The following is a 17,932-nucleotide window of genomic DNA, read 5'->3' as shown; positions in this document are numbered from 1 at the left end:
AGGCCTTAAACATGATCTACTGCAGATGGACAGTACCTGAATATCATGTCCTTAAGAAGTAGGGAAAACGTCCAGCATGGAACCCGACATAGAACCTGACTGATGCATCTGGTCAGAAGAGGGGTACAACCGTGGGTATCTACAGCAATCTGTAAAACACTCTGGAGGCTGTGTTGTGGATTGGAACTGCATTTCAAATAGTGGTGTTGGAGGTATTGTCAAATTAAGAACAAAGAGAAGTACAGTCAGATTTTGATCCACCTGCAATTCCATCTGGAAAGTGACTAATTGGCAACAGATTCATTTTTAGCATGACAATGATCCCAAGCACACTTCCAATACAGTAAAAGCGTACCTGGATGATTCAAAACAAAACGACTATATAGCTCATTGATTGGCCTTCCCAAAACTGGAACCTCAAAATTACTAAAGCAGTGTGTGATCATCTTGACAGAGAACAGAATTCCTTTCGAAAAGCCTGGAGAACTATTTCTGAAGACTACTTATAAAGTTACAGGAAAACTGCCTAATAGTGTTCAGGTTGTGTTGAAAAATAAATATTGACATTCAAGCTTGTTAGAAATGAACAAACTCAGTATTTGCCCTGTTGTATATTTCCAATTATGTTTGCACATGTTTAAGTACATTTCTACACTCAATTTCCATTATCCTAGCAACAAATAAAGAAAAGGGTGACTTAAGAGTCTTGACACGCTACTGTATATATTGAAAGTACATGACAATAGTAAGTCACTCAATGCAACAAAAACAGGGCAGTTGGGCTACATTGCACTTCTTATAAGAAATAACACCTTGATCGGTGTTTATAATAAAGAGCTTCTCGTCATAGAATGTTTTTCAGAAGGCAACGAAAACAAGTGTGCTTTTGTGTTTTTGCTTTGGAAAAACGACAGTTCTCAAACTATCACTACACGCAACCAGGAAAAAAAGCATCGTGAATGTTTGATAAAACAGCATGCTGAGAGAGCAGGAGGAAGAAATTGGCTATTTTGACCCTGGTGGCTTTTCACAGTTAAGGTTACTTGTTTCCTTCGCCTTATCTGGCAACCCTGACCAAACTGCGACAGCGCCAATGGCAGCAAAACATAACTGTTACAGGCGAGGAGGATGACAGCAACAAGGTGAGATGAGCATCGTTTGAATTCAGCGATGGCGGTGATATACGTGCAGAATATGTAAGGCATCGTAACGTATTGGTTTTGTTTTAGTTACATCTGAAATGTTAAATGAGCGTCAACTTTACCTTAAGTTACTATAGTATTCCGGCAAAAATGTTAGCACACGCTCAGCAACTGAAGCTAACTCACGTTAGCATATTACCCTGTGATGCCTCTGAGATGGCTTTATGTTAGCTCAGTCGCGTTACCTAGCGTTGCTACCGTTAACCAAATAAGAGACCTGGCTTCATTGACAAGGTTGTTGGTTAACTTGTAGCTTGCAATAGGCGTTTTCGGCCGTTCTCAAGCCATTGACGAATAGGACAACCCCTGTCAAGCTGTTGTTTTTATGTAGCGAAAATGTTGACTCCAGTTGTCTGAGTAGACTGGCTTGCTAGCGTATGCTAACCACAGCCCGGGGCCTAAGGGTGTCAAAGCAGTTCTCTTGAATCAAACTGACTTTCAAAGACGACGTCTTGTGCAGTGGTCATGTTACAGCGCTATTGTAAAGAATGCGTTGTAAGTACAAACTGTCTTATAATGACATGTTGTTTAACCTTCCTTTCATCCCTCTGAACTCATGATGCTGTTGCTAAAGATATCAAGCACTTGAGGTTTTTGTATTGACGTGTCAGCTTGTTAGCAGAATCATTGCACACACACAGCCCACCAAAGTTCATTCAGCAGTTCAGGAGGGTCACTAGGATTCATGTTCCATTTTAACCTTAGTTACAAGTCATGTAGTTTGTTTCCTGTAGAGGCAAAAACTTGATCAATCTGAAAATGGACTTCAGTCGTCACATGTAATTTTGTCTGCTGTCACTGTCCAGCTTAGTGTGTGTTTGTGTTGGGATGCGTTCATGAAACACAGGATTAAATAGAGGAGTCTGTAAAATTCTGTAAAAGTCTGATTTGGCGCTATATAAATAAAATTGAATTGAATTGTAAAAATGCATTTTAAAAAACAGGTTAAGAAAAAATTCTGTCAGCAGACCAAAGTTGGTTGGACCTTAAGTGGTTAATAATATACAAAATTTAACTTGCTGGGAAGAGGGATCATGCTTTAAAGACCTGAACATATTTTCATGATTTATACTTTTGTTTGTATCACTATAATTTGTTATAATTCAGTTTTGTTTAATGATTGCATGAAGCAGAAACACCCTTGTGTCTTTAAGCACAGCAATCTATAAATAATGATGATACTTGGAAGAAACACCTTCCTTCCTGCTTGCCATGGATTATAACTGTAACTGTAAGTGACAGGAATCCACTAAGATAACTGCTGAAAACTTGATGAAAGTTGATGATTAGGCCATATGATGAAGAAATTAACATTTTAAAATTTAAATTGAAGTTTGTTTTGTTGTTTTTTTTCTTCTTTTTTTGCAGTGAAAACTGCTGTTAGAGCTTGTGGAAATGTAGTGCCAACCAGCATTAATTCTTCCTGCTATACATCAGATGTCTGAAACACTGATCAGGGTTAGTGAGGAAATGACATTTTATCTTTCTTCACTGGTTTCCCTGGATGACATTTTATTTCCTTCTTATATTGAATCATATCCAAGTAAAAAAAAAATCTAAATGAAGTTATTTCCAATACAGTTCCAGATCATTGTTACACACCCTTATGCTAGTACAAATAATATGCACATGTTGTCTTCTTGTCTTCTATTGATTTTTGATACTTTAATTGGTGAGCCACAGATGTAGAGCATCTTCCTATTGCAGTTTTGGGGTGGTGGAGTATGTTGAAGGAGTATGTAGGACGTATATTTACACAGAGTTCTGGAAACTGGCCGTGCTGATTATGTATTTACATTTTGTGTTTAGCAAAACCACAAAATATGAGAACAAGGATCGAAAGATGTAATGTTTTCTTAGTTCTATGTAAAGTAATGGAAAAGTGTACCAAAGTAACAATTTTAAATTTATTTTCTTTATCACACTGGTGATTTAGCTGGTGGTTTAAGGCGTCAGCCTTGATTTCAAGATGTATAACAACACAAGCATTAAATGTAACACCAGCTTGCTGTGTACTGCAGTTTATTCCTGGTTTGTTCTGGATACTAATGTTGGGTCAGCTTCACGAAAGATGGCTTCACGGGCCTGCCTCACTTGTTGCTATGAAACAGATCTGCATGAGCCTGTGTGTGTGCAGGGATAGTCTGGAGGTCTTGCTGAGACTAAGCCTGTGAATCTGGAGGTGGAAGGGAAAGGATTGAAAGAGCTCTAGCTCTTTTTAAACACGTATTCATGTGCTCATAAAATGTTGTAAATGACAGTGGGTTGTGTGAGCTTTTGTACTGTGTCTGCCACTAATCCTAGAAGTTCCACAACAGTGCCTCATCGCCCTCTCCTTCGTCCTTCTTACAGCTGCGTGCTTAGATATTCAAACCATGGTTTGTTCTCTGTCCTTACACAAGTAGTGATGAGGAATGAGACTAGGCTCTATTGATGCAGTAAGCCTACACAAAACACTGACATCACAAGGTATGCTTGTTTAGCCATAGATTGACCTTCAAAGTAGCTCCCATGAATGTCGGTGCCTGTGCAGTGTTTTGCCAATACAGTGACGAAGTGTTATTACATGAGCCAGTGCTTAGAGTCAGACAAATGATTCAGTCAATTTTCACAATGCCAAGACTGGCTTTTCTTTTTATAATGCTCACCCCAAACAAAGGTCTAAATGTGAGTTTTAAAATTTTTTAAATCACCGCTTCATGAGTTTTGATGTAGAGTTGTATCGCAGCTGTGGTGTTCTGCATTTACTGGCTGCGTGAAGAGAGATGATGAGCTGTGTTTGTGTTAGTCGTGACTGGTAAAAAAGAGTTAGCTGATGACAAGGCTGTGTTGCTAAGCAACTCACATCATGGGCTGTGCCTCTTGAAGCTCGAAGCTGGCTGTACTGTCTCTGCAAGACTGGGGGGAAAGTGTAGTATAGTGTGTGTGTGTGTGTGTGTGTTCAGTAGAGTGCTTACCATGGACTTTATTTGATTATCAATATCCATGTGTAAAAACAATGTGCACTCTGAGCCGTTGGCAGCGTGTTGTGGTTTAGACTCCGAGCACCCCAAAATCCCCGCAGTGCTTTACCATAAAACAGCTTTGCTCCCTGTGGAATTCTCCTCAATTCAGATTGATTGTCAGGGGATTAGTGGTGCAGGCTTACACTGTTCAGCCCACACTTCTCTTAGGTTATGTTAACTCGTGTACTTACACCCCATGTATGTCTGGCTTCAATGTTGCTATGAAGTTAAAATATGGTGTTTATTTTAAATACCTGTGTGATTTGTATGGGGGTTTTTTTTGGGGGGGGGGGGGTAGTTTTGGGTTTTTTGGGGTTTTTTTAACCAGAATGTTGTGATTTTCATTTTAAAACCAGAAAAATAGAAGGACTTTGCACTAGGCAAGAGATCAGTGACACTTTAATGTTTATATCTTTGGCTTTTGTTTGTCCAAAAATTGAGATTGTTGTATCTGTATGCTACATGAAAATAAGCAAAGAAATATACACAAATCTGTTTAGGTTTATTGGTAATTTTAGTTTATAAATGCAACACCTTGTCAGGTGCTTTGCTGTAGTTTGTAATTACTGCTTAAGATACATAATTGGTGGTCAGATTTTTATGAATTAGTGGTCTGTGTGTGTGACATGTTACTTTTCATTAAAAATGCAATAAAGCATAGTTTTGTAGTTATAATTTTATACTCAAGTATAGTTTGGGGATATTTCAAGTGAAAATAAAATGATTTTTTTTTTGTTGTTGGAGGGAAGTAGGAAAAGTTCAGTATGTTCCTCCATTTGTCAATGAGTAACGATGCCTGACGGCTACCAAAAACAAGCGCTGCTTTAACTCTTTCACCCCATAAAGATGATATATGAGGATCTCCCCAGTACACTTAGTGTGATCTCTGACTTCATTATTAACTTCTGATACTGAGTCATTTTGTTCTATAAGCAGGCCTGAAATGTGACAGAAAAGGGCTTCAACGGTTACTCCTAGTAGGCTTTGAAAGGGTAAAGAGTAAAAACATTGCAGTTGTGGCCCCCAGCATCATAATTAAGGGGAAAACCCACCCATGGCAGTTATTTGCTAATTAAGAATCCAGTGTCTCATATAGCAGTGTCAGGCAGACCAGTCAGCATGTGTGATTATTGTGCTTCATTTGCCTGAATAATTCAGTCACTTACTGCAGATGGTATTGTTTCTTGCTGGTGGAGAACTTACTGGTCTACCACAAGTAGGGGCAGAAGACTGGGGCTCAAAAGCGTTTTCCCAGGTTTTATTGGAATTTGTTAGAAGACATAATTATAGACTAATTTGATATATATTTCTGAGTTTAGTATTCTTAGTGTTTTCTATTAAATAATCTCAAGTACTTACTTTACCTTTCAACATTACCTTTATTATGTATAAAAGAAAGCTGGGAGCACCTACTGTACTTACAACTGAAAATCTGCCATACCTTCTAAGTTAGTATTACGCTGGACCATCCTGGAACCAAAAGCAAATCTCTGATATGGGACCCTCCTAATCTGCCATGCAATCCAGTGGTTCTGTTTCCATACCACAGATTGTACTAAAGATTGACATCACTCATTGGTTTACAAACTCCTGTTCTAAAGCCCTGAAATGGGCATTTTCATATGAGCACAGTCGCTTTGAGGCACTTATAGTGTAAGGTAAAGACCTTACAATAATAAAGATAAAACCCAACAATCAAACAACCCTCTTTGACCAAGCACTTGGCAACAGCGGGAAGGAAAACTCCCTTTTAACAACTCATGATTTCTATTTATAAGTTGTCACAAACAACAGGAATGCATATATATATATTCGTCAAATAAGATAAAATAACATTTGTCTTCAAATGTGGACCAGCCATAGTTGCCACACAAAAACCCCCATTTTAGGAAAGGAGGGGCCAAACTTACTATATCGTTGTTAGATTCATTCTGGTATCTTCCCCCAGTGTCTTTTTTTGGTCCAACTTCAGATTAGGTGCTCAGGAAAAAAAATGATTGATGAAAGAGACATATTGACCCTTATTTTTGTTGCTTTCTTGCAGGATTACATAATTTGATTTTACCTGCTCACACAGTAGAGGCCGTAACCCTTTGGCCTGGAGGAGAAGCCTGCAGTGCTAAAAGTCCATCCCTTAGCATGATTAGCTGGTTGTGGTGGAGGTGAGGAAGCATGGAGTGGAAATTTGGGGTGTCAAGACAAACGTGATGACAGCATGGTCCATGGTGGAGAAGCTCAAAATGGAAAAACGCCCGTGCAGGGAGGAGAACATTGACTCAAGCGAGGCGCAGCATGCCACTGACGAGTCTGAGGATGGAAGCAGCTCAGATAGCGAATCGGAAGAGCAGCAACATCGGAGGGTTCAGGTGAACAGCAGTAGCTGTAAGAGAAGGGAGCCACTGGCTGTAACAAAACCCCACCGACAGCTCTGTCGCTCCCCATGCCTTGATCGGCCCAGTTTTTCCCAGAGTAGCACTGCGCAAGACTTTCGTGAGGATGAGACCAATGCAGCACCAGGGGCTAAGCCCGCCAGTGAGCGAGAGTACCAGACTAAGATGGAATTTGCTTTGAAGTTGGGCTATTCAGGAGAGCAGGTTGAAACTGTGCTCCACAAGTTAGGGTCTGCTGCGCTTATTAACGATGTTCTTGCCGAGTTAGTACGGCTCGGAAACAAAGCAGAGCCTGAAAACCAGTCTTGCAGCAGCAGTACAGCCACGTCAATATCACGCTCCCCCTGTGTTAAAGAGACTGTTAGTCCCGAAGTGTCAGTGGAAGAGGAATCTGTGGATAGTTTTGATAACCTCAGGCCTATCGTCATCGATGGCTCAAATGTGGCAATGAGGTGAGGGACACAGAGACTTAGACTCACATTGAACTGGTCTGTGCTCTGTGCAGAATAAACTTATTGTCCTGAAGTATTTTCCTTTAATAGTCAGCTGTTCCATGAAGTTAACTAAACCTAATACTGTTATGTTTTGATAGCCACGGAAACAAAGAGGTGTTCTCTTGTCGTGGCATCCAGCTTGCTGTTGAATGGTTTCTGGAGAAAGGACACAAAGACATCACTGTGTTTGTTCCAGCCTGGAGAAAGGAGCAGTCAAGACCTGATGCCCTCATCGCAGGTGACTGTGCATTCACCTTACATCATAACACTGGTGCTATTTAAAGAGCAGCCTTTTAACTTGCACCTGTTTATTTTAATAAACCGTTACCAAACTGATGCACATAAACTCACTCAGTATTCCTCTTTCAGATCAAGAAATCTTACGCAAGCTGGAGAAAGAGAAGATCTTGGTTTTCACCCCGTCTCGGAGAGTTCAAGGCAGGAGAGTGGTGTGCTATGATGATCGCTTCATAGTGAAGCTGGCTTATGATTCTGATGGAATTATTGTGTCAAATGACAACTACAGAGACTTGCAAAATGAGAAGCCAGAATGGAAGAAATTTATAGAAGAGCGACTCCTAATGTACTCATTTGTCAATGACAAGTAAGAAACTGTTACTGTCATTTTATGGCATAGCTATACTATGTAAAATGCTTTCATGAATACCACTTTAGATTGTACAAATAAAGTGTCTTTTTAGAAACGTGTCGGGGTTGTTTTATGTAAATAAATCAACAAAATAAAGACTATATATGTTGCATGAACTGTTGCATTTTTATATTGTGATCTATAATAGACAATAGGAGTTTTTGAATTCTATTCTGTGGTAGACAGTTTTGCATTTAATAATAAATATTTTTGCTATTAGGTTTATGCCACCTGATGATCCATTGGGAAGACATGGACCAAGCTTAGAAAATTTCCTGCGCAAACGCCCCGTTGTTCCAGAGCACAAAAAACAACCTTGCCCTTATGGTAGGTTCTTTCTTCAAAATACTGCTATTCTGTCTGGGTATTCAATGTGTTTGATTTTCTTAACTTAATCTTCCGTTTCTTTGTACAAGGGAAAAAATGCACATATGGACACAAGTGCAAGTACTATCACCCAGAGCGTGTCAACCAGCCACAGCGCTCCGTGGCTGATGAACTACGGGCTTTTGCCAAATTGTCTGCAGTGAAAACAATGAGTGAAGGGGCTTTAGCTAAATGTGGGATTGGTCCAGCAACAGTAAAGGGGGACAGCAGCTCTGAGGCCAAACGCGTGGCACCCAAACGTCAGTCTGACCCGAGCATTCGTTCAGTGGCCTGCGAACCTCCAGAGGCACTGTCCGCCATTAGGAAGTCTGAGACAAATTCAGTGCCTTCCCTCGTGTCTGCTCTCAGTGTGCCCACAATGCAGCCAGCCAAGAGTCACGCAGCTGGTGCCTTGAACACACGATCAGCCAGCAGCCCAGTGCCAGGTTCTTTGCAGTTTTCTCACAGTTCTCTGGAGCACATGTCTAGTGTACAGTACCCTCCTATTTTAGTTACTAATAGTCATGGCGCCTCTGTAACATATAGTGAACAGTTCCCAAAGTATGACTCAGTTAGTGACCATGGCTATTATTCACTGCACAGTGATTTTTCAAATATGAGCATGAGCAGCATGCATAATGTTGACAGTTTCTGTAGCATGGAGCACGAGCATGTGTATCAGAGAAACCCCAGCCACTGCCCTGAATCCTGCCTCAGCCATTCAAACAGTGACTCGTTCTCGTCTTATGGGGACCTGTACCCAAGCTCTGTGGACAGTAGCTTAGAGGAGAGTATGAAGGGGCAGCAGCAGTCTCCCGCACAGACTAGGATGCAAGCGTTCTCCCACGGGTTTCGTCATGAAGCGCTGACTAGGGTACAGAGTTACGGACCAGAGGAGCCCAAGCAAGGCCTACGTAAGCAGGCTGGGTCTCATCTAGCACCACATATCCAGCATGCTGCAGTGGGAGCCAGGTCCAGCTGTCCTGGAGATTATCCCCTAACTCAGAATGTTCTCCCACCTTTGTCCTCACAACCCACACGCTCGCTAGGTATGACTCGTATGGACAGCATATCGGATTCAAGGCTATATGATAGCAACCCAATGAGACAGAGGCGACCTCCACTGTGCCGTGAGCAGCATGCAAGCTGGGACCCTCTCCCTTGTGGTAATGAGTCCTATGAATATCATTCATATCCACTGAGTAACAGCTTGATGCCATGTTGTGAGCGGGTGATGGTCCGCAGCATGCCAGACAAAATGGAACAAATCTGGAACTCGCCATGGGAGGCCCCATCTGGAGCTGAACACCAAGAGCGGTATGCTATCCCAGACCACCAGTATCAAACATACAGGAACCTTTGTAACATCTTTCCTGCCTACATAGTCCACGCTGTAATGGAGAAGAACCCTCATTTGACAGACCCGCAGCAACTTGCCGCTGTCATTGTTACAAAACTGAGGTCATGCCACTGAACAGTTAATTGTATGAAACCTTCAAAATGGATTTAATAAGAGAAATGAGGATTTCTTTGCAAAGATAGGCACATGTTAAATGTTGCTCCATGTGCAATGTCTGCCCTCAGGAGTTAGTTGTTTTTAAATGTTTCTGGTAGGATAGAGGACATTTTTGTATGAAGTGGGGTGTAGCTGATACAAGCCAACACCTTATTAGAAATCTGGTTCATAACGTATTCATACTACCTGAGCAGGAACAGGGAAGCAGTGTCTGTTTAACATGAAAGGTAATTCCTGTATTGTCGTTAACCTTTGGCAGTACTGAATTTAAATGATGTTACATGTTGTACAAAGTTGTAGAGGCTGAAAACAATATGAAATATTCAATCCATTTTGTAAAATATATAAATAAAGTAATGTGTGAAATAAAGTAAAATAATGAAATCTAAACTCATATGTATTTATATATACAGATGACACCACCTGTCACCTTTTAATCAGTGTTCAGCTTTCAAGGTAAAAAGCTGTTAACAGAATTAACATTTTTTGCTCTTGTTAGCTGTAAAAGTCATTAAAAATGAACTCCGTGAAACACACAACACAGATAAAGTAAACTTTTAGATTTCCTTTTATTATAAGGCTGCAAAGGCCACTTAGCTAACAAGCTAACATTCTAGGTAGGTTGTAAGCACAGAAGACAGTTTATTATAGGAATTAAAATTGGCTTATTAATTCAGAGAGCAATCTTTTAAAGACCAAAAAACACTAAAAGCCATCATTTATTTCTTCATTTCAAATCAACAGCTTGATACTGGCACTTGTGAGCTAATCGACAAGCTTGCTAGCTAGTTAGCATTAGTTGGCAAACACAGTAACAAAACTAAGGAAGTTTATTTATTTATTAACCTTTATTTAACCAGGAAGATCCCATTGAGATTAAAAACCTCTTTTTCAAGGGAGACCTGGCCAAGATAGGCAGCAGCAGATGTCTCACAGTTACAGAAATTACTCAAACACAGGCAGCAACAACACACATGCAACAATAAGTGAAAGAATACAAATAAAAAAAAAAATTAAAATAAAGTCAGTTAAAATGACAATCAATCTAATTGAAACAGTTACATGTTATGGACTTGGCCTCAAGGATTCGTAGTTTAGATTTAAAATAAAATGACTTAATAAAATGAATTCAGTCATTTACTTCTTTATTTGATATCGCTAGCAAGAGGTATTTAAAATATGTATCTGTATTGAGATGAAGTCATAAAAATACTAATTGGACATTTGAAATATTACTTTAAACTTGATTTTAACCATCAAACAGTTCCAGAAGTTACTGTATTTTACAGAAGTGAACATGTTTATTTCATTTAGAATTGTATTGCTGGGTTCTGTTTGTAGACAGCTTACAATCATAATTTAAGACTAAAGTGAACCCTAATGTAATTGTAATTAATTTCTGTAATATTGAATGCGCGTATCAGTGTGAACAATTGAATGAGTAAACGAGTTAGGTAAATATCAGCACGGGAAATAATTACATGGTCCTATCTCCCACATTTTTATGAAGATCCTGTTCAGGTGCTTTGAATGCGTTATGAAAGGCATTTAAAGTGTTTCTGATGCAGTGGAACTATTAGTAACCATGCAGTCTGCCTCTGCTGTAAATAATATTTATGATTAGTTTTCTTTTGTTTGTTTGTTTGTTTGTTTGTTTGTTTGTTTGTTTGGGGGGGTTTTGGGGGGGGGATTTATTTTGAAGATGAGTAAGAGGGAGGTAGGTATATACCTCACAGCATGAACTATGACATTTTATGGCCTTATATCTGAGTGACCTCACACTTATTCATTGTCCAATTGGTTTCGGTGAACGTCTTTGTCATTGAAGCCTCATAATTTCAAATGTAAAGCACTATCTCAGTATCTAAAGAGATATATTTTCTCAGCCTCACTTAACAAAGCTACTATTTTGGTAGAATTTGACAGTGCACAAAGCAAGCCAAAAAAATTATTTGACTTGTATATATGTGCGCATGTACATATGATCACAGAAAAGCCATTATTTCAAAGTCATTTATAAGCTGCTAAATAATGCCAAAAAAAATAATTTATATATTGTCAGTATTCAAAATAATTTTAGTTCACAGGATCAATTTGATTATAGTATAAAAAGAGCATATGTGTTTGGATAGTTTATATAGTGTACTGTATAGTTAGCTGTCTGATTTTATTGGATGCTACATCCAGGATTTTCCTCTTTATAAAATTGTCATATCTGTTGTGCTAATCCTTTTCAGTGTGAAGTATTCAAAGTATCTTTGTTTCACGCAGTAGTTCTATTGGACTTGTTCAAGTTGCCGCTGGAGCAGTTTGTTTTCAGGTGCAAGTCAATTTATTTTCTAACTACTTTTACATGCACCTTGATAGTGTGATCATTTGAGCTTTAGTCAGTTACCTAATTATGATTAATAAAAAAAAGAAAATTGTTGTCTTCACTTTAAGTCATCAAGTGCTAATGTCCATGACACACCTAAGCCAGGGAAGGTGGTATCACTGTGGCAGTTATCTAGCAAAAATCCAAGATTACTGCATCTAAAGTTATTATATCCAAAGTCTAGTCCAGTGTGTGGTGAACAAATCTATGGATTTTAATATTAAATGAAGTGGTTTAGTGTATTAAATTGAACAAGTGCATTTCTAACATTAAGAAGGTTTTTAGATGGAAATATGCATGCAGTAAAACATGCTCCCCTATAATAGAGCACATCTCCTCACATTACATTTAGTTCAGTTGCGCCTGTAAGAAATATTTTCTTGTAGAAAGTAATTTCTTATATAATGTACATGCACTTAAAATATGGCAAAGTTGATTGAAACTGCAGAAAGGAGACTTTTTACTCCGTCAATATTCCTGTGCACCTAAATAAGTCATCCAATCTTATGCTGTTACCTGACTTCCAGCTTCCTCTCATGTGCATGTAAATGTGGTAAACTGAGAATTCATTGCTCCTGGCTATGATGTGACTTTAGTAGGGACATTGGAAGTTGTAGAAGTATATTCTTTGAGATGGAAACAGTGTTTACTATCACAGTTAAATGTTTGCACACGGAATTCTGATACCGACTGAACTGAAGTTATTTATCAGATAACTCTGAGGATCTGGCTTAAATAGTTAGGCCTGGTAGTAAAATAAATATTCTGATATTTTGTAAAGTATTAGGTTTAAATAACAAAAAATTGAATGAACACATATTAAATACATTTCTGTGAATGCTTGAAAGCATGTTGGAGATGAAAGTTTCTGTATGGCTTTTTATAGGAGGCTGGACTGCTAATATACAGATGTACAATACACATACGTGCAGCTGGTCTCTAAGGATTGTAGAAAGATTTGGCTGTGCCTTGCAGCACACTGCTCTCAGGATGCTTTCACTTTTCTAATTTTAAGTCTTTCCTGCCAAAACCAGCGGTTACTGGCAAAAGTGTACTCTGATCTAGTAGTTATATATAGATATATTTGTGAAATTCCTACATGTAACATGTAGTACCTTAAAGTTAGTTATTTATGGTTGAGACATGAAGATGGCATTGCAAAACTTTGTACTTTTTGTGAATATCCTCTTTATGCACCTTGAGTGTTCGAACAGCGAGCTAACAGGCTGGATTCATGTGGTGCAACTTCAGAAGGTATTTGTTTTCCATAAGGGTGTCTCTGTAGCCAAAGACAAATGTCGCAATATTAAAAAGTACTCAACGAAGTTGTTTTCTTGATTTGCTCGTGGTTTTTGTAACAGTAATGTTGATTGGAAAGTGTTGAACCAGGCCTTGAAAAATTTCTGCCTTTATCAAGCCTAAAAATGATGATGTTGGGTACTAAGTTTGGTATCTGACTTCTTATACTAGGCGGTGAGGCCTGGTATTATTCTGCTTCAAACAATACACTTGCAGAAGTTGTACTATGTAAAGCCAGCCCATATAGCACAACCATCCTCCTAGCGCGTTTAAAGGGAAATGCCACTTATTTTCAGGGTTCAGGAATGGTAACCCCTAGACCTGCTATTAAAGTGCACAGTGGTTAAAGGCTCATTTGTAACAGATTCAATTGAGTTTCAACAAACAACATAAATACATTTGGTGTCAGTTTATAGTTTGTGTCCTTCATTATGTTAATAAATGATTAAAAACGCTATAAATTAATGTTTAGCTTGTATTTTAGAAAACGAAGCTGCACCAGACTATCACAAAGCTGTCTATTTGTCATTTATTCTCTGAACGTGTTCATGAATTTTTAAACTGAGTGGTATTACTCTTTAACAAGGCTAATTATGTGAGCCTGACCTTGTCTCCTTGGTGGTGCTTTTAAAGATGCATATATATATATATATATTTCTTTGTAATGTTTAGCTAGAACCGTAATATGTAGACATAAAGAAAAAAAAACTGTTGAATGTGTTTTGCCCAAAATTATTTTTGGGCTTTGCTGACTTTGTTTTTCATGAAAAAAGACGAGGCTACGTTAGGCCAGCTGTCTGTTCATGAGAAGGTGAAACAAACTGCCTAAATGTTTCTTCATGTGAAACAATCAGATTGCAAGGCTGCTGTCAAGGTTGTTTCTGGCATTTGGCTAAAAGTTTGCGTGCCATCCTTTCCCTTTGAAATAATTGAATTGATCTATGCTCCAAAAACTTTGGAAAACTTTGCAAAAACACTGAAGCGCTGTATGCTACAAGAAACTGCTCTAAATAAAACAACAACAACAACAAAAATTGGCTTTATTGCTAATTGTAGCACCAAATTAAGATCAGTCATTTGCCTTTTTCACTTAGAAATATTTAACCTTATTGAGGTCCATATTCAACATGAACACTGGAATAGTCCATTGGCCATGAGCTAAATTGTGCGTGTACTCAGTAACTGTAATGTAGGATGTAGGCCACAGCATAAATCCACCAAAAAGCAAATGGTCTGGGTTTGTTGTTATGTTTTGTGTTAAATCTGGAAACTTGTTTGGCAATGGACTACTTCCAGGATAAAAATAAAAACCTCATTATTTTTGCTAAATACTTTCAATGTACCAATCTTTCTTCTTTTTTGTTGTTGTTGTTGTTGTTGTTGTTGTTGCTTTGGATAAATGTTACAGACCATAATGGTGGTTTTTAATCCTCTCCCTTCCTTTCTAAGTGCCGCAAACAGCTAAGTTACAAATGTCTAGAATTGACTTTTGCTTGTTGATACAAATTGTATCTATACCTTGAATGTAACAAAATATGAAATGTATAATATGAAAATAGTTTTGTTTAAATAAAGGGGGGAAAAAAACAATGCCATAATGTTTGTGACACTGTGTGTCACTGGGAGTAGCCCACTGGTATGTACTTATTCTTATACTGGGTACAGTAGTTAAATTACAGGGACATTTATGTGCTACATAAACGTGCACAGATACCCTGTGTACAGCAGTAAGCATCGTGTCCTCTCTGTACATAGTGTTATATATATATATATATATATATATATAAAAACATAAATAAAAAATTACATTAAATGTACACTGCTGTGAAAAAGTATTTGCCCTCTTCTTAATTCTTTTTTTGATTTTGGATATTTGTCATATTTAAACATTTCAGATCAAACAAATGTGATTTAATGTAGTTTTTAAATGACGATTTTGTTTATTCAATTTAAAAAGCTAGCCAAACCTGCCTTTGGCTTAGTACATTAAATAGTCATTTAAAAAACTGCATTTTGTATTTACTTGGGTTATCTTTGTGTAATATTAAAACTAGTTTGATCATGTACCTGTGACAAATATAAAAAAAAAATCAAGAAGGGGCAAATACTTTAACAGCACTTTTACAGCGCAATCTGTAAATGTAACAGGTATTTAACTTGTTTTAAGTAAAATAATTTTGTGTTGTAAACGTGTGCATCTATTTCATCTGATCTGATATGTCTTTATGCTATTTAAATGGGAATTTAAATATTTTTGGATATATTTTGCTGAATAAAATATGCCAAAGTTATTCTTGGGTGGCTTTGTTTAAAAAAAACAAATAGAAAAAAAAAATCTTGTGATTCAGCACACGGGTTGTCATGCAATGTATTCTATATTTTCGAAGACAAAGGTTTTCTTTTTCACACACTGTAAGCAAAGGGTAACTAGACAACAAACGCAAATCAGTGCATAGCCTGGCAGTTTAAAAATGGTTAAAAGCACGATACAAAATCTGCAGTCTATCATTGGCTGATGTCTGGATGCCAACTGATGTCACCACATACCATCCACACCATTGGCAAGAATGAGACTGCAGTATCATTAGTGACTGTAATAAAGTGCGACTTTTCACTCTGATTTGTGTTTGATCTTTATCGGTCTTGAAAGATGCTTTTGAAGCTGGAATTTTCTTAGAATGCTTGGCTGTTGATTTAATGACTAACCCTCTATGTTAACAAAGCAGAGGTGTGTTGAATAGTGGATTCTTTCAGTACTGAATTCTTCACCAATTGTAATTTATTAATGTTGTTATCCGAGGCCAGTTTGCATTTGATTAGCACCGTTTTCAATGTGTTAACACGGATATTGTCAGTATTATATCAGAATCTGTTGTTGGCTGAAATCAAGACCAAAGTGATTTTTGATGTGTACACTTCTCATAACTGTCATGATTATTGATTCAAATAGTTTTCGGCCCTTGATGTCTTGCAGTTTGTGCGACCATATGGAATGCTGGCGTACGAAATGTCACGACAACAGGTACACGCATATAAACAGGACTGTACATATACAGTATACAGTGTAATACTCAGGTTAAACACCCAAACATTTTAAATCGCAGACTTGGTTGTTTTCTAATACTGAGAAATGCAGTGGTCACCTTTCTGAAGTATGTGTAGGTCTCACCTTTGAATAGACCGTTGTGTCTGCCATGTGAAAAAGGGAAATATAAAACAAGTTTTTTGTGTTGTGATGATCTGCAGTATTGTAATTCACACTGATTAGAAAGCATTGCTTTTATAGACTAATGTATACGAAAATAGACTCTTTGGGTCTGTGGGCTCAAACAAAATGTAAGTCTTAATGACAAACTGTGTTTCTCTCCATAAATAAAGCAGAATTCTGTTCCAACTGTGTTTTATCTCTTTTTAATGAGGTGGTTGATTATAGAAACAACCGTGTTATTTATTTATTTCCTGTCCCGTTTGGCTCTTTTGCCATCAGAATTATTGTCTAAAGGCAAAGAAAGATGCCCAATGGATTTACTTTACCAAATTGACCATCCAGCCTTGCCGTAATGGTCCATTTGATTCACCTTTTATTGTTTATTTTATTTTCACTTGCTGAATACGGGACAGACTTGACTGGGGGAAAGAAGGGGAGAAAGAAAGAGGGAAAGAGAAACAGCTGAGAAGAGGGACGGGGGAGAAGGGCAAAAAACAAAAACCAACAGAATGGGCAGAAAAAAAAAAGAAAATGCATATATCGATCACCTGGATCACCTGCTGAGAAAGAAAACAAGCAGAAGAGAACAAGAGTAATAGAATAAACAACATCACAATGATATATGGGAATATGACAGTAAATACTACTGAGTGACCAAGCCCCAGGCTGAGAGGCCGGGGGCACCCCACCTCCGAAGTGGCCCGAGCGAGCCCCAGGCTCCAGGCCCCGATAAGCGGCCGCCAAGGAGTGAGCCGGTGTGTACCTGGACGCCCATCCCCAGACACAAAGAACCACCAACGCACCGATGTCTGAGGGAGTCCGCCACCGGCAGGGGAAGTGGTGGTGGGGGGAGATAGGCCTCCAAACCTTGGAGGGCCTGAGATGTCCCCAGAGAGGTGGCGTCTGATACCCAACCTGACATATAGACACAGACATACAGGCACACACAGATACAAACATCCATTCCCACCCTCATGCTCTCATATGCACTTACTCCACACTCAACCAACGTGGAGACAGACATATTACCCATTCTCACCCTCTAGAAGGACGGGATACTGGATAGAGGTGGATGGATTGATTGTAGACACTGCTTTATATATGATAAATGGACAGGTTCTTATATAGCCCTTTTCTACTCGAGCACGCAAAAGGGCTTCATAAAACATGCCTCATGCTTCACACAAATGCTTTTTCTATAGCTAACATTCACAAATAGATGAATGCATCAGAGAGCAACTTGAGGTTCAGTACCTAGATAGGGATTAAACCATCAACCTCCGATTAGTAGATGAGCTGCTGTACCTCCTCAGCAACCTATAATACATAATATTTCATTTAATATAGACTTAGAATCAGGCAAAACCATCAGCTGAGGCGAAGAATGTAATGTTACATCATTTGTTTTGAATGTGTTATGGCAAACACG

General features: G+C 38.5%; 1 protein-coding gene across 3 annotated transcripts; it reads left to right on the top strand.

Moving 5' to 3' along the window:
* The first annotated feature begins 1,032 nt into the window (after positions 1-1,032).
* zc3h12b (zinc finger CCCH-type containing 12B) lies at positions 1,033-10,656 on the top strand. 3 transcript variants are annotated; one of them, XM_080866060.1, is made up of 6 exons: positions 1,033-1,142; positions 6,252-7,049; positions 7,190-7,329; positions 7,461-7,695; positions 7,961-8,067; positions 8,157-10,656. In XM_080866060.1, exons 2-6 carry the CDS (start codon positions 6,415-6,417, stop codon positions 9,578-9,580), a joined length of 2,541 nt encoding a protein of 846 aa, XP_080722186.1. In that variant the 5' UTR covers positions 1,033-1,142; positions 6,252-6,414; the 3' UTR covers positions 9,581-10,656. The 3 variants fall into 3 exon arrangements, with proteins under 3 accessions (XP_080722186.1, XP_080722187.1, XP_080722188.1); XM_080866061.1 differs by having other exon boundaries at positions 1,111-1,196; XM_080866062.1 differs by lacking the exon at positions 1,033-1,142 and adding an exon at positions 2,586-2,660.
* Positions 10,657-17,932: the final 7,276 nt, after the last annotated feature.

The sequence above is a fragment of the Rhamphochromis sp. 'chilingali' genome (assembly GCF_963969265.1).
Source record: "Rhamphochromis sp. 'chilingali' genome assembly, chromosome: 19".
NCBI classification, from domain to species: domain Eukaryota; kingdom Metazoa; phylum Chordata; class Actinopteri; order Cichliformes; family Cichlidae; genus Rhamphochromis; species Rhamphochromis sp. 'chilingali'.
The sequence above is the reverse complement of the archived record's forward strand: the minus strand, read 5'-3'. Positions and strand labels throughout refer to the sequence as shown.

Excerpts from the sequence above, each read along its gene's own strand:
- zc3h12b (XM_080866060.1), top strand. The coding sequence starts at position 6,415 with ATGACAGCATGGTCCATGGTGGAGAAGCTCAAAATGGAAAAACGCCCG. Across the intron at positions 7,330-7,460 it reads ACCTGATGCCCTCATCGCAG|ATCAAGAAATCTTACGCAAG; the intron begins GTGACTGTGCAT and ends TTCCTCTTTCAG. Across the intron at positions 7,696-7,960 it reads TACTCATTTGTCAATGACAA|GTTTATGCCACCTGATGATC; the intron begins GTAAGAAACTGT and ends TTTTGCTATTAG.